Source organism: Sminthopsis crassicaudata, chromosome 2 (genome assembly GCF_048593235.1).
Source record: "Sminthopsis crassicaudata isolate SCR6 chromosome 2, ASM4859323v1, whole genome shotgun sequence".
Lineage (NCBI taxonomy): Eukaryota > Metazoa > Chordata > Mammalia > Dasyuromorphia > Dasyuridae > Sminthopsis > Sminthopsis crassicaudata.
Window position 1 is genome coordinate 424967474 of NC_133618.1, and position 12943 is coordinate 424980416.

The window sequence follows — 12943 nt, forward strand, 5'->3', positions numbered from 1 at the left end:
GATCCTATGGAATTAACCATTCTGGTAAAATTAGCTGGCCTAACATCTTGTTTCTGGGGGGAGAGATTATTATTATTATTATTATTATTATTGGGGTGTGCTTATTTGAAATAGTACTTTAGGGAAGATATGTATAGAGAATACATAGGCATTTAATGGAATACCTGAAAAAATCATCAGCACATATATAAAATATTGTTTCTAAAGGAAAATATATTCTAAATTCCACACAACTGACTCAAAACTTTTAGAGCTAAGCTTTTAATAAGTTAGGATATATTTGTCAGTTGAAATATTATTATACTTTTATATACCATATAAAGACCATTATATCACCATTTCCTAACACAGCATCTGACATATAATAAATGCTTGCAGGTAGATTAATAGTTATCATATATTACATAAGCAAAATACCAATATTCAAACAATTCAAGCAATGAAATAATTTACATTTATGCCAACTAATTCTCCCCAAGGAGATATTTATTTTGCATCTTATAATAAATAGGTCCATAAGTGAAACAAGTTTCATTTTCTTGCAAATAGATATTTTTCATTCTTCTAAAGATAAGTCTCAGAGTTCTTGGTCTAAAATGAGAATACAATTCTTTGAAATGTTCATAGTCCTGCAATAAAGGGCAGTATGGAAAGCAAGTAGGTGCCCATCAGTCCTAAAGCAATTATTTCTTCTCATCCTTGAGATCACATGTGCTTTAATTTAGAATTCTTAAGAATATAGCTAAGTTTTTCTTCCTCACATATCCTCCCTTAGGAAAAAGAAAATCAATACTATTTCCCATGGAGGGAAAAAAACTATTTCTAATATTGTGCAAAATAAATACCTTAAGAAGGTACAAAATCAAAATACATACTCAAAGGAAAATTGAATCTTCCATTCTAAAAAATTCATTCCAGATGGTATGCAGATGATTAAACTGCATTTCAAAAATTTTTTACAATGCTAATCTTCATGAACACTATTCTTGTTACAAGTGCTCGTATATGCACAATACTATGTTGTAAATTGGAGAGAAAAGCCAAATAAGCAATAAATAATCATTGTCATTAATAAAAATATACTAAGTTATCTCTTAACAGCAAACTGCTGTTCAGCTATGTATGGGAGGGTAGGGGGGAGAGAATAATTTAGGAAGGATGAGCAATACTACCAATATCCAGTACCCATGGTTTTCTGTAGAAAGTAAACTCTGAGGAGATCTTGAAAGGAGGACAGACAGAATGCTTATTGGACAGTAAGGATTTGAAAGTGTGTTGCAAATTGAGTCCAATAAAAGAATCTGACATAGATGAAAGAGTTCTTAGATTTAAATGTAAATGGAACAAAGATGGAATTATGGAATATTTAGGCAGAAAAGACAAAACGCTGGGCTGTGCCAGTAGTATCTGCTATTCCAGATCTCAGAACAGTAGTAGGATAAGCAGACCAGATGATTTGGATCAAGTGACTTGGTTGGACATTAATATAGTGAGGAAGGGAGAAGGCCAATTGCCTAAAGAGCAGCTAATTAGCTCCGGATTATAAACTGAGGTGGTATGCAGATCAGCATGTGACGTAGTTTGTCCATGATGGAAACAGTCGTTTAAAAATATAAACAAAAGGCATCATTTAATTTTTTTTTTCCTTAAGGTCAGTGGCTCCCTAATGCTAAAATCCTCAGCTGGCATTGAAAGCTCTACATAACCTAGCTCCCACATTGCTATTTCTAGTCTTATTTTACATAAAATCCCTTCACCCATTCCAAGTTCTGATCAAAATGCCTAATTGTTACCCATATACACTATTCCACCATCTATGTGCCTTTGTTGAATGAACTGGAGCCAGGATTTAGGGCCATAAAGAAATGCAGGTTGTAATAAAAAAGAAATGCAGATTTTGAGTGTAGGTCAACACTGTTAACTTGAGTTAGTATATGCCTTTCCAAGAACTGCTACAGTAACATGGTAGCATTTTAAACTCATATCTAGGAACCTCTTCCAGACAGAAATATTCTTTAGTGTAGGTCAAGAATACCTAAGAAGGTCAAGTATGTTTTCATGGCACAAAACTGCATGGGGAACTCCAGTGAAAATTTTAACCACATCTTAGCAACGGATCCTATTTGAATTATACTTTTTACTTGAATTGTGTGGGCTAACTTCCCAATGTGGCATTGTTCAGTTAGAAGGAGAGTTCACAAAATTATTCAGAAAAGCTGAACTAACAATGGATTATGCATAATGGATATGATATAGTCGTTTCGTGCATGAAGCAAATCTTTGGCCTCATTTATTTTTTGATTGAAACCATATTTTCCAATGGATTTTTAGTTGCTTTCCCCTAGGCCTACCTTCACTTTGAAGTTGCAGAATATGCCAAGGTAGAATTCCACTCAATTTGAAGGCCCTCATCAAATCTAGATGGCATTTTCTACCATCTTCATCCTCTGCAATAGATATTGGTGTCAAAGGTGGTAGGTTTAGCTTTTCCATGTCAAAAGCATTAAATAACTGGCAAAAGGGGTCTTTAGCATATTGAGTAGATTTTCTTTGGAAAACTTACAAAAAAACCTGATAGACAAGATGTTCAGATTGAAATGGTTTGGATGAGTAATGACCTATACTGAAGGAGTAATAATAATATTGACTTGGATCTATATAAAGCTTTAAAGGTTACATTGTGCTTTCTTCCCAAAAGCCTTAATGAGGTAGCTTGAGTAGTATTATCCTCATTTTACAGATGAAGAAACTGGCAGTCATAGAAGTAAGCCCAAGGTCCAATGACTAAAGAGCCAGGATTTCAGTCCAAGTCTACTGACTCTTAAGTATAAACATTCTTTCTACTCCTTTCTACTAGGTCTCAAGTACTCACCCACTAGGTGGACATGGTAAAATAGGCTCATTGAAAAGAAAGATGCTGCTTCATGTCAGATGATGACTAAGACATGCCCTTTCCCTTCCACTTCACATTCTCCCCATCCCCCCCTCCATGACAAAGGGTAAAGGCTCTTCTTGATCAGGTTGCTAAGTTTTGGGGTCTCATCTTTAGCCATGGAATTATGTCCTTGGTGCTATAAACAACTGAACCTTATGGCCCAGTTGCTTAATATATTTGGTCCTTCATAGAATACACCTGGCAGCCATATGATCCATGGGTAAGTCACTTTACTTCTGACTTGACTCATTTATCAGGAAGGCTAAGGATGTTTGTGCTACTAGCCTTAAGTGTTGTTAGGAGGATAAAGTGATAATGATGTATGTGAGGAAACCGCTATATTAGTATCAGCTGAAGGAACTAGGAATGTTTTGTCTAGTTAAGAGAAGACTTATGGAAGAGAAAAGGGGTATGGAACAGCTGGCTTCAAGTATTTAAAGGGTTCTCTCACATGAAAAAGTAGGGTTAGGTTTGTTCCACTTGGCCCCTGAAAGTAGATTTATGTGCAACAAGTGGCTATTGTAATAAAGCAAATCTAGGTTTGATGAAAGAAAGACTAGAGCTACCCACAAGAGGAGTGAGCTGCTTTGGAGGTAGCATATGACCCCTTGCCATATGTGACAGAAAGGGAATTCTTGTTCAAGGTGGGTTGAACAAGATAAATAAATCTACAGAATTTACAGAATTCTGAGCTAATTATGTAAAGCAATAACTATTGAACATCCATGTGTGGTGAGTTGTTCCCAAGGCAAGGATTGTAGTTGTAAACAAGGTTCCCTGAGTTAAGAATGCTTTATATAAAAGTTAAAACCTGGCCAAAAATGTCCAGATGACTCCAAAACACATTGGTCTGCCACTATCTACCTCAAAGGATTATGGGGAAGAAGGAATTTTTTGTAAACCTGAAGGACACTAACACTTTTTTTGTTGAGTCATTTTCAGTCACATCTATTCTCTGTTATCTCATTTTTTAAGGTTTTCTTGGCAAAGTTGAGGAAACTGAGGCAAACAGGATTAAATTACTTGCTTAGACTCACACAGATAGTAAGAGTTTGAGGTTGGATTTGAAGTCACAAAGATGAGTCTTCCTAACTCCAGGCTTCAAACTATCCAACACGCCATCAAATTGCCCCATTGAGAACTGTTAAAAATTATTAAGTGCCTTGTAAGGTAGTATGCTCTCCATTCTTTAGTGATGATTAGCTACCAGGGATATTATAGAGAGGAATATTCATGAACTGGGTAGGAGAATGAAAGAAATAGAGATACTTGAGTTAGAAGGGACTTTTGGGTGTCATCTAGCCCAGAGTCCCTTCCAAACCAAGTATCTATTTCTGTCATTTTGCTTCCCTGTTTCTTCTATACTGTACTGTCTCTCTTTTCTACTTCCAAGCCTTGTGAAAAATCTGAAATTATGTGATAAAATTATATCATCTGGTATTTTGACTCAGAGGGAAAAGGACCCACATGTGCAAAAAAAAAAAAATTGTTAGCTCTTTTTGTGGTGGCAAAGAATTGAAAAAGGAGTGGATGCCTATCAATTGGGGAATGGCTGAACAAGTTATAGTATATGAAGGTAATGGAATATTATTGTTGTATAAAAAAACTGTGAACAAGTTGATTATAGAAAATCTTGGCAAGATTCACATGAACTGATGATGAGTGGAACAAGCAGAACCAGGAATACATTGTACACAATAACAGCAAGAATGTATGATGATCAACTATGAAAGGCTTGGTTCTTTTTAGTAGTTCAGTGATCCAAAGCAATCCTGATAGATTTGGGATTTCCAATAGATAGGAAATGTCATCTGTAGAAAAAGAACTAAGACTGAACGTAAATCAACATGTACAAAGTTGCTTCTTCTCCCATGTTTTTTCCCTTTCCTTTATTTTTCTCTTCCAACATAATTCATAAAGCAATATGTATTAAAAATAAACTTAGTATGATAAATCAAGTAAAATCTGTATAATAATGCCCCTCAACGAATGCAGAACAACAATGATGAGATAAGGAGCACTCTATTCCACCTTCCCACTTACTGGTAGCCAACCTTCAATTAATGGGCCTTTCCATGTGAATAAGATGGTCCTTGGACAGACATATGACTTAGCATTTTGCCTTTAATCAATTTTCTGGCTCAGTCAGATCTGCCCACGTTTGTGTTCTGCTGGCATAGACATTTGTGAGCTCAAAGTCACCTCTATGCCACAGTTAGGCATCAGAAATGTAGCAGTTGGGAAACTACATTCTATAAATATTAAATACAAGCATTTTAAACTTTAAAACATTCCTATGTTGGAGGTTGACTTTCATCTCCTCAGAATAAACAAAAACCCCCAGGACTTGTTCTAAATACAACTGGCTCTTACACTGCTTCAAAAGGTTAGATCAGAGAAAAAGATGCTAGCTATGTGAACCCCAAATCATCATCTAACCGATAGAAAGGCTCTTTTAAAGATGGATTCTCTTTGTTCCTCCTTACTTAACTTTGAGAGAGGCTTTCACCATTTATGTGACACATTTCACTTTCATCTACTAGGAGTGAAAAGCCAATCTGTTCCTCTCAAGGGGTTTACATTCTTGGACTTTGTAATTCTCTAAATCCAGGCATGCACTTACTCTGCAGCTAAAGTGCTCCCTGATCCTGTGGCTGATTCAGAAACTATTCAATGTAGTAACATCTGAGATAGAAAGAATCCTCAAATCCATTCTGAGAATAAAAGACCTTGACATCTTCTGCATGTGACTAATCATTAAGAGTTTAATGGGAGGACCTTGGCTAGGAGCCTGGTTAAGAATGTATGGATAGAACCTGCCTAAAAGAGCGGGAGAAAAAAAATACCTCACAGGTGCTGAGGATGATTAGAAGGGGATGAAAGAGAAACCAAGAGGTGAAAGGAAACTGGCAATGGGAAAAGTGCACTTATAAACAGTGGGCGGTAAACTTTTGCTGGAGTCAAGAAATAGAGCAGAAAGTGTTAAGTGAACAAATGATGTTCACTTAAACTAGGAATGAAACTATACTCAAGCATATGTATTTTCTAACCCTTCTAAACCAGAATGTCTCTGACTGGAATTTGGCCTTTAAAAAAAAAAAAAGTTTTATAAAATAGTGGGAACAGTTTGCTGAATCTCATCTCTGCCACTTACCCTGAAGCTCAAATGTGATACATGAAAAGCATTTTTCAAACCTTAAAATACTGCATAACTTCTATTGTTCCAGTTCTTAGATGAAGAAAATATAGAGGTTTGATTCTAGTCCAAATTGGATCGCTATGTATTTTTAACCACACAATGTTCAGCTTTAAAAAAAAAAATAAAAAATCATGTTTGTGTTGTTTGGGGTTCAACACAGTATTCATGTAGTATCACATTACTAATGTTGTTTTTGCTTCTTTTTACTCTCTTCATCTAACTAAATGAAATGAAAACTATATGCTTCTTAAGGGCTCTAGTTTAACAAAGACCTACAGGGCAGTTTTTACTGCTATTCAGAAATCCTTGCCCATAAAATTTTAAAGACTGCTTTCAAAGACTGTTTAAGAATGAAGACACCTAAATTCAGAAGTCCTAGAATTTCCTTATCTGAACAACACAGGAAAAAATCATCTTGAAAGTCACCATGATCACATGGCCATATATTTCTCAATGTTCCTTCCATCTTTCTCCTCTCTAGGTTCAAGCTTGTATTGTTATCTATTATGTTCAACTTTCAATTATTAAAATACCAATTTCACCCTGCCTCCCCCCCCCCCCCAAAAAAAAAAAAGGAAATAGCTTCCTTCATCCTTGGATATCAGTCAGTCAACAAATCAATTAATAAGCAATTAGTTGCCTTCCTTCTGAGCAGGTCCAATTTATCATGTAAATATGTGTATATTTTTGATAAGTAATTGTTTTCATGTTTCTTCTTCCATTAGCCTGTAAGTTCTTTGGGAACAAGGGTTTGACTTTTCTTTTACCAGTAGGCATTTGACACAATGCCTAGCACATAGTGGGTGCTTAATAAATGCTTGCTGATTGACTGACTAGAACCATGAGAGAAAGCCTTTCAGTTCACATTATATCCCAGACAACACTCCCTTTTCCATTCCCATAAGCAGGTGGAGAGTAGAGATTGATGCCTGACAGCTTCCAAAACACCACAATAGCAGATTTGCTCATTCCATCCAGCTAAATAAATACTGCATATTACAGTGGGGAATGCACCCCAAATCTAAACCAGGGAAAACAAAACCATATGCAAACAAAACTCTAACTTACTTCTAAAAAATCTATTTCCCCATTCCTGGGATAATAACTGCCCAGGGGAAGCCCCATTTTTCTAATGTAAAAAAAAAACTTATCTTTCGTGGAAAGGAGTCAATTAAAAATGCTGTTAACAAATTTGGATTGTCCCTTTAGCCTTTCACCCATTCCACTTTGGGAATTTTCACATCAATACCCATTGTGAAAATAAAGCAGCAGTGTTCTCTCACTGCTCTAGCTTGGCTGAAGAGTGTTTGCAACTGGTCACTTAGTTTTAATTGGATACAATAAACACAAGTTGCACTTCTAATAATTCTTTATAAGTGCAATCCCTCTTACTAAATGAGTCAGACCAATGGAATCAGCAATTGGATAACATTCAAGTTAACAATTTTCAGAGAACAACAATTTCAAATTTCAGCAACAGAGATAAACACTATTACTATAATACAAATATCTTCATTCATTATCAAGCAAACCAAAGGCATGCATAAATAGCATTTAGAAAAGGACCGGTATTTTTAAAAAACACACTAACAAGCTCAGAAATGCCTTTTCAAAGATAAATAAATATCCAGGGTACACTGGAGCCTCGCTGGAACATTTGTGTGTGTCCTGCATCTTACAAATGACACCCACCCTACATGCTCATAAACTGGGAATTAATGGTATTTCATTCCCAAATTCCCATTTTGTCTAGGGTCCAAGGCAATCTCATATAGAATTCTAGTCTATGACAAATAATGTTACAGCCAAGTTCCAGTGTGGTTTCCAAATAAAGTACATTTGAATAAATGACCATATTGACACTAACTAACCTGAAAGCATTTCTAGTTAGCTGTGCAAAAGAAAACAAAAATCCCAAGATCCCAGTTGGGAGGGGATACTATTCTCCCTCCTCTCCTCCCTAATTTCATTTATAATTTGTAAAACTATTAGGAGAGAGTGATGACTTTAATAAATATAATAAAACCACTGTCATCATCGATAACAATAACTTCCTTATTAGTGCTGCCAGCATGAAAAAGGGCCATATAGACAGCATTATGGCAACCTGAACATTTCTTTTCAGGATAAATTGGAATATACAGATGATTAAACCTTAATATTGCTATTCAAATAAAGCTCTGATACATGTTTTCCCAAATCAAACTCTTGATTTAGATAGTGATAGTGTCTGGCTCCCTGAAGAGCTGGGCAACTATTTGTTGTTGTTTTTTAAGACTTTTGTTAAATTTGCCACATGACTCTTTAGAGAGGGAAGGAGAAAGGAGAAGTGAATAGCATTTTAGAATTCCCTGCCAGTCTTGATCTGGCAAAGTCCTCATCTTTGGACCCCGAGAATCATAGTGTAGGACCCAGTGGCTCAAATTGCAGAGGGACCAGCATGAAGCTGAGTGCGTGGTACTGTAGCACATAGTTGATTGCTGCCACTGGCTGGGGTTATACAAAGAAAAATTTTTTTAGGGGAGATGTGGGTGTTCCCTGCTTCTGAAAGGTGGAAAATAAACTTGGAAAAGTGGTCGTCTAAGGTTTGAGCATCTATCATGATATTATCACAAGAACCTTCAAAAATTAGCCTAACTAAAAATACTAAAGAATAAAAGAAGTGAAAAGGCAAATTGTAACTGTGACGGGCAACATGCATAACTATTTACTATTAAATGAACCACAACTTCAAGGGGGAAAGAACACAAAAGGGATGCCCAGCCAAAAAAGAAGCTACTCAAAAAGGCCCTCTCAGCCCTAATTCATGACTAACTGTGCTTCCAGGGGTATTTCAGAGCAGAAGGTTACACAAAACATTTAGCAGACTTAACAATTTGATTAAACAGACTACTCAAGAGTTTAACAAATGTTCACAGCATACGCATAACACATTTACAACAAGAAAGAAGAAAGGCACCTGGAGACATCTGACACTGGGCATGCTCTGCAGGCATCTCAGTGCGCACATGCTCTCTACCAGGTTGGAGCAGCCTAGCCACAAAGACCTTGGCACAGAACACTGCAGGGTGACAAAAAGGAAGGAAGAGAAGAAGCAGTTAGAGGCCACAACAAATCACTTCACACAGGCAACTCAAATATTAGTGAGTTAAGTGCATCACTGTTTCCAGTTAAGTGATAGTTTATAAATGGCCAAGGGTAAAATAATTTAATCGAGACCTTTTAAAGTATGTGCCAATTTTCTGACCTACAGAAAGTAATGTCCATTTCCAACTGCTTGATTATTTTGGCTCATTGCTCAAGAGCTGGAAGGGACCTTAAAGGCCATCTAGTCCAACCCTTTTATTTTACAGTTGAGGAAACTGAGGCCAGGAGAGGTTAAGGGACTTTTCATAGACAGGTAATAAACAAGTGGCAGAGTTAGAATTTAAATTCAGGCCTGACTCCAAATCCAGCAACTTTCTCTCTTCACACTATCCATGTCTACTTCATACATAAAATTGGATTATCTAACTGTACGTGTATGGATTATCTATTGGCCCTATGAGTGGAGCTTTTTGCATTATATTAAAATGCAGGAATTGAGGAAAGACAAGCTTTGCCTCGGTAGTAGTAGATGAGGCCAAAGGATTAACAATATAATTCTGATTTTCACTATTATCAACATCTCTAAGATTGGTCCTAAAATTAGAATTATTATTCATCTAGATTCTAGAATATTATCACCACCAAAAGTCAAGGCTGTGTTTTCTATAGATTTCAACAGCCTAGTTGGTATATTATATATGTAATTAAAGCATGGATAGAGCATCTAGATATAACAGAAAAATAGAAGAAATATTATGGGGCAGCATTCTCATGACATTTTTAAATCACTCAAACTTCATTTATTTTTATCTTAAAAAATTTACCAAAATGTTATTTGATAAGTCAATATAATTTCATTATTATCATATCATATTGCATAGAGTGGATAGTTAAACATAATATTTAAAAGTCCCATGCATTATACAAATTTTTAATATTTTAGAAATTCTGTCATATATGGTTTCCTATAGTTCAAAAAAGACTATTTTCTAATTATTTGAATACCAGAACCATGAAAATACAAGTGTAGGATTTAACAGATACACCCGTATTCATTGTCTGATTTCTTTTATTAAGAAATTTCCTCCTAAAACTTATCACATTCAAAGGGCAGATATACATCCGAGAAAGTTAAAAAAATAATAATAATAATAACCTATATGCATGCAAATGATCTTTAACTCCCCCGTTCAAGCATCATTGTTGTTAAGATCAAGCCCAGACATTTGTATCCTAATTTATAATGTTCTTTCTTAATGCAATCTGGCTTTAGCTTCCCTTCCTGGATTTTTTATTTTATTCTCATTCAAATAATTTATACTCCAGGCAAATTTGCTTTGCCTTTCTCTGAATATATATTCCATATCTCACTTCTATGTTTTTGTACATGTTGTCAATGCCCTGTGTGCAAAAACAAAAATAAAACTCTCACCCTATTGATTCTTTCAAGGTTTTTAAGGTTCAAATCATTTATTACTTCCTACCAGAAATTTTTCATGAGCACTTCTCTTCTCCGTCTCCTAGGAATATTCCTTCTCTTCTCAAATTAGCTATTATATACCAATTTCTAAAATCTTAAAACCAGGGCATCTAGGTAACACAGTAAAATAGAATGCTAGCACTGGAATCAGGAGGACTAGGACTTGAGTGCAAATCCAGTCTCAGACATTGGCCACTTCCTAGTTATGTGATCCTGGGCAAATCACTTAACCTTGATTGCCTCAGGGGGGAAAAAACCCGATAAACTGTAAGCACAACCCCTTAAACATTGTAAATTCCAAGAGGGGAAAGAGCTATTTTATTAGACAGCATGGATAAAAATACCATGTTTTCCAATATAGTGAGCCCTTGATAATGTAATCCAATTTTCTCATCATTTTATAAATAATGAAACTGAACTACAGAGATACATTATGATTTGCCCAAAGTCACTCAGTAGGCAGTCAAATTTGAATAAATTCTATTTTACTATACAAACAAATCCAGATGATTTCTACTACATACCATAAAACCTGCTACAAAGTATTATAACTGAGCCCTACAAAATTAAGAATTTTAAAAATGTAAATATTACATATAAGCATACACTGCATAAACATATATAAATATTTATTTACTCTAACCTGCCATCACTGCTGGAAGACAGTGAAAGCTGGTATTGTACAGTACCACCACCCAAGGCTGTGATGTATGTATATAGCATATTCCAGTTTATATGGCATTTTAGGGTAGAATTTAGTAGAGGAAGGATCAATCTAATAGTAGACCCTATTTTTAAGGGCAATTAATTGTTGAAATAGCAAAAAGACCTTTTCCATAATAATATATTCCATTTCTAAGGTGATCCTTGCCATAGTGAGGGCTGCAGGTCTGTTATAATATTGATTTATTAGCAGTAAGCAATCAATAAGACTTTATTAATTGTCTGTCAGCACTGTGCTATTGCTGGAAAAAACAGACAAAAATAAAATAGTTCTTGCCTTTAAGAATTTTATATTCTATTAGGGGAGACAACATGTATACTAAGGATATACAGAATACAAAGAGGAAAAAGGCACTAACAATTAGCAGGCAGGAATACCGTCTATTAAAAAAAAAAAAAAAAAAAAAAAAAAAAAAAAAAAAAAAAAAAGCTTTAAGACTGCCCCTTTGTCTTTATCTACTACTTTTTCAAGAAAGTGAAAGTTTGAAATCAAACTGGCCATGCCAAAGAAAAATACATACCAGATGATCAATTTATTCAATATCCTTCAACAAAGATAACTGCAAATTTCACCTACAGCTTCTCTTCTTGGGTCTGTTCTGCCAGGAAGCACATTAATGCCATTTGCAAATGATGGCTAAAAGCTCAGTTATGATTATTAACCTAACTTATTAACTTAGCATATTGTTGATTGTATTGAAATAAGTTTTTGAAAGCTTCCGGCTTAGAATAGAATATTACTATAGTTAAAGAACATGAAAGTTCACTTCATACCAATTACAATCACAGTGAAAAATTACTATTTAAAAACAGATAATTCCTGTTAAATTATTCTTTGTTATATATTACTTTTACTGACAATTTAAAATATCCCTTTCTTAAGCCTTCAGGCTCAAGTTGTTTTAGCCCATGAAAACCACTGGGGCATACTTAAGTAGGAAATTTTGGGGTGGAAAAACCACTCACTATGTTTTAAAATTTTTTATATTTAATTTGAAACAATGACCATCTTCAATTAGTATTTATAAAAGGCTTAGAGATTCTGATCACAAACGGAAAAAAGGTTCAATTAGAATGACCAGAGGACAAAATCAAAGAAATCGACTTTAAATAGTACAGTAAGCTCATAATAACTGTGTTTACATAATTCTCCAAATCCACTGTATAGTCTAAACCAAAATTGGCAACACTGAAGTGAAAATTACAAAGAAGGGAGAGTCTAAAGCAAAATATATTATAAAGCCCAAAGGAAAAAAAGATCTATGGCAGTCTGGTATCTACCAGTTCATTTTTTTAAAAGGGTAAAAAATGTCATTTTCTGTTTGCTGACACACTGACTATGGACTATTTCTTCTCTAAACAATTATAACAAAGCAAAGTTTGCTTCAGTTTTTAATTTGATGTCTTTCCATAAAGGGACCAATTTTTAAAACCTGTCAAGATGTATTTTTTTCTTCAATAATGTCTTTGAAGAGTAAATGATTTCTTGGCTAATCTTGCTTTAAATTTTCTGAACTCT

At 34.9% G+C, this 12943-nt stretch overlaps 1 protein-coding gene across 7 annotated transcripts in view; it reads right to left on the bottom strand.

Annotated features, from left to right (window-relative positions):
* Positions 1–12943, bottom strand: part of FBXW11 (F-box and WD repeat domain containing 11) — an 80178-nt gene that overhangs the window by 37401 nt on the left and 29834 nt on the right. For 4 of the 7 annotated variants that reach the window (XM_074292060.1, XM_074292059.1, XM_074292064.1 and 1 more), the window contains one exon: positions 9094–9195. The exons of the other annotated variants lie outside the window; for them this stretch is intronic. In XM_074292060.1, coding sequence (XP_074148161.1) covers positions 9094–9195 — 102 coding nt within the window. The remainder of the gene's footprint in view (positions 1–9093; positions 9196–12943) is intronic. 7 annotated transcript variants of the gene reach the window in all.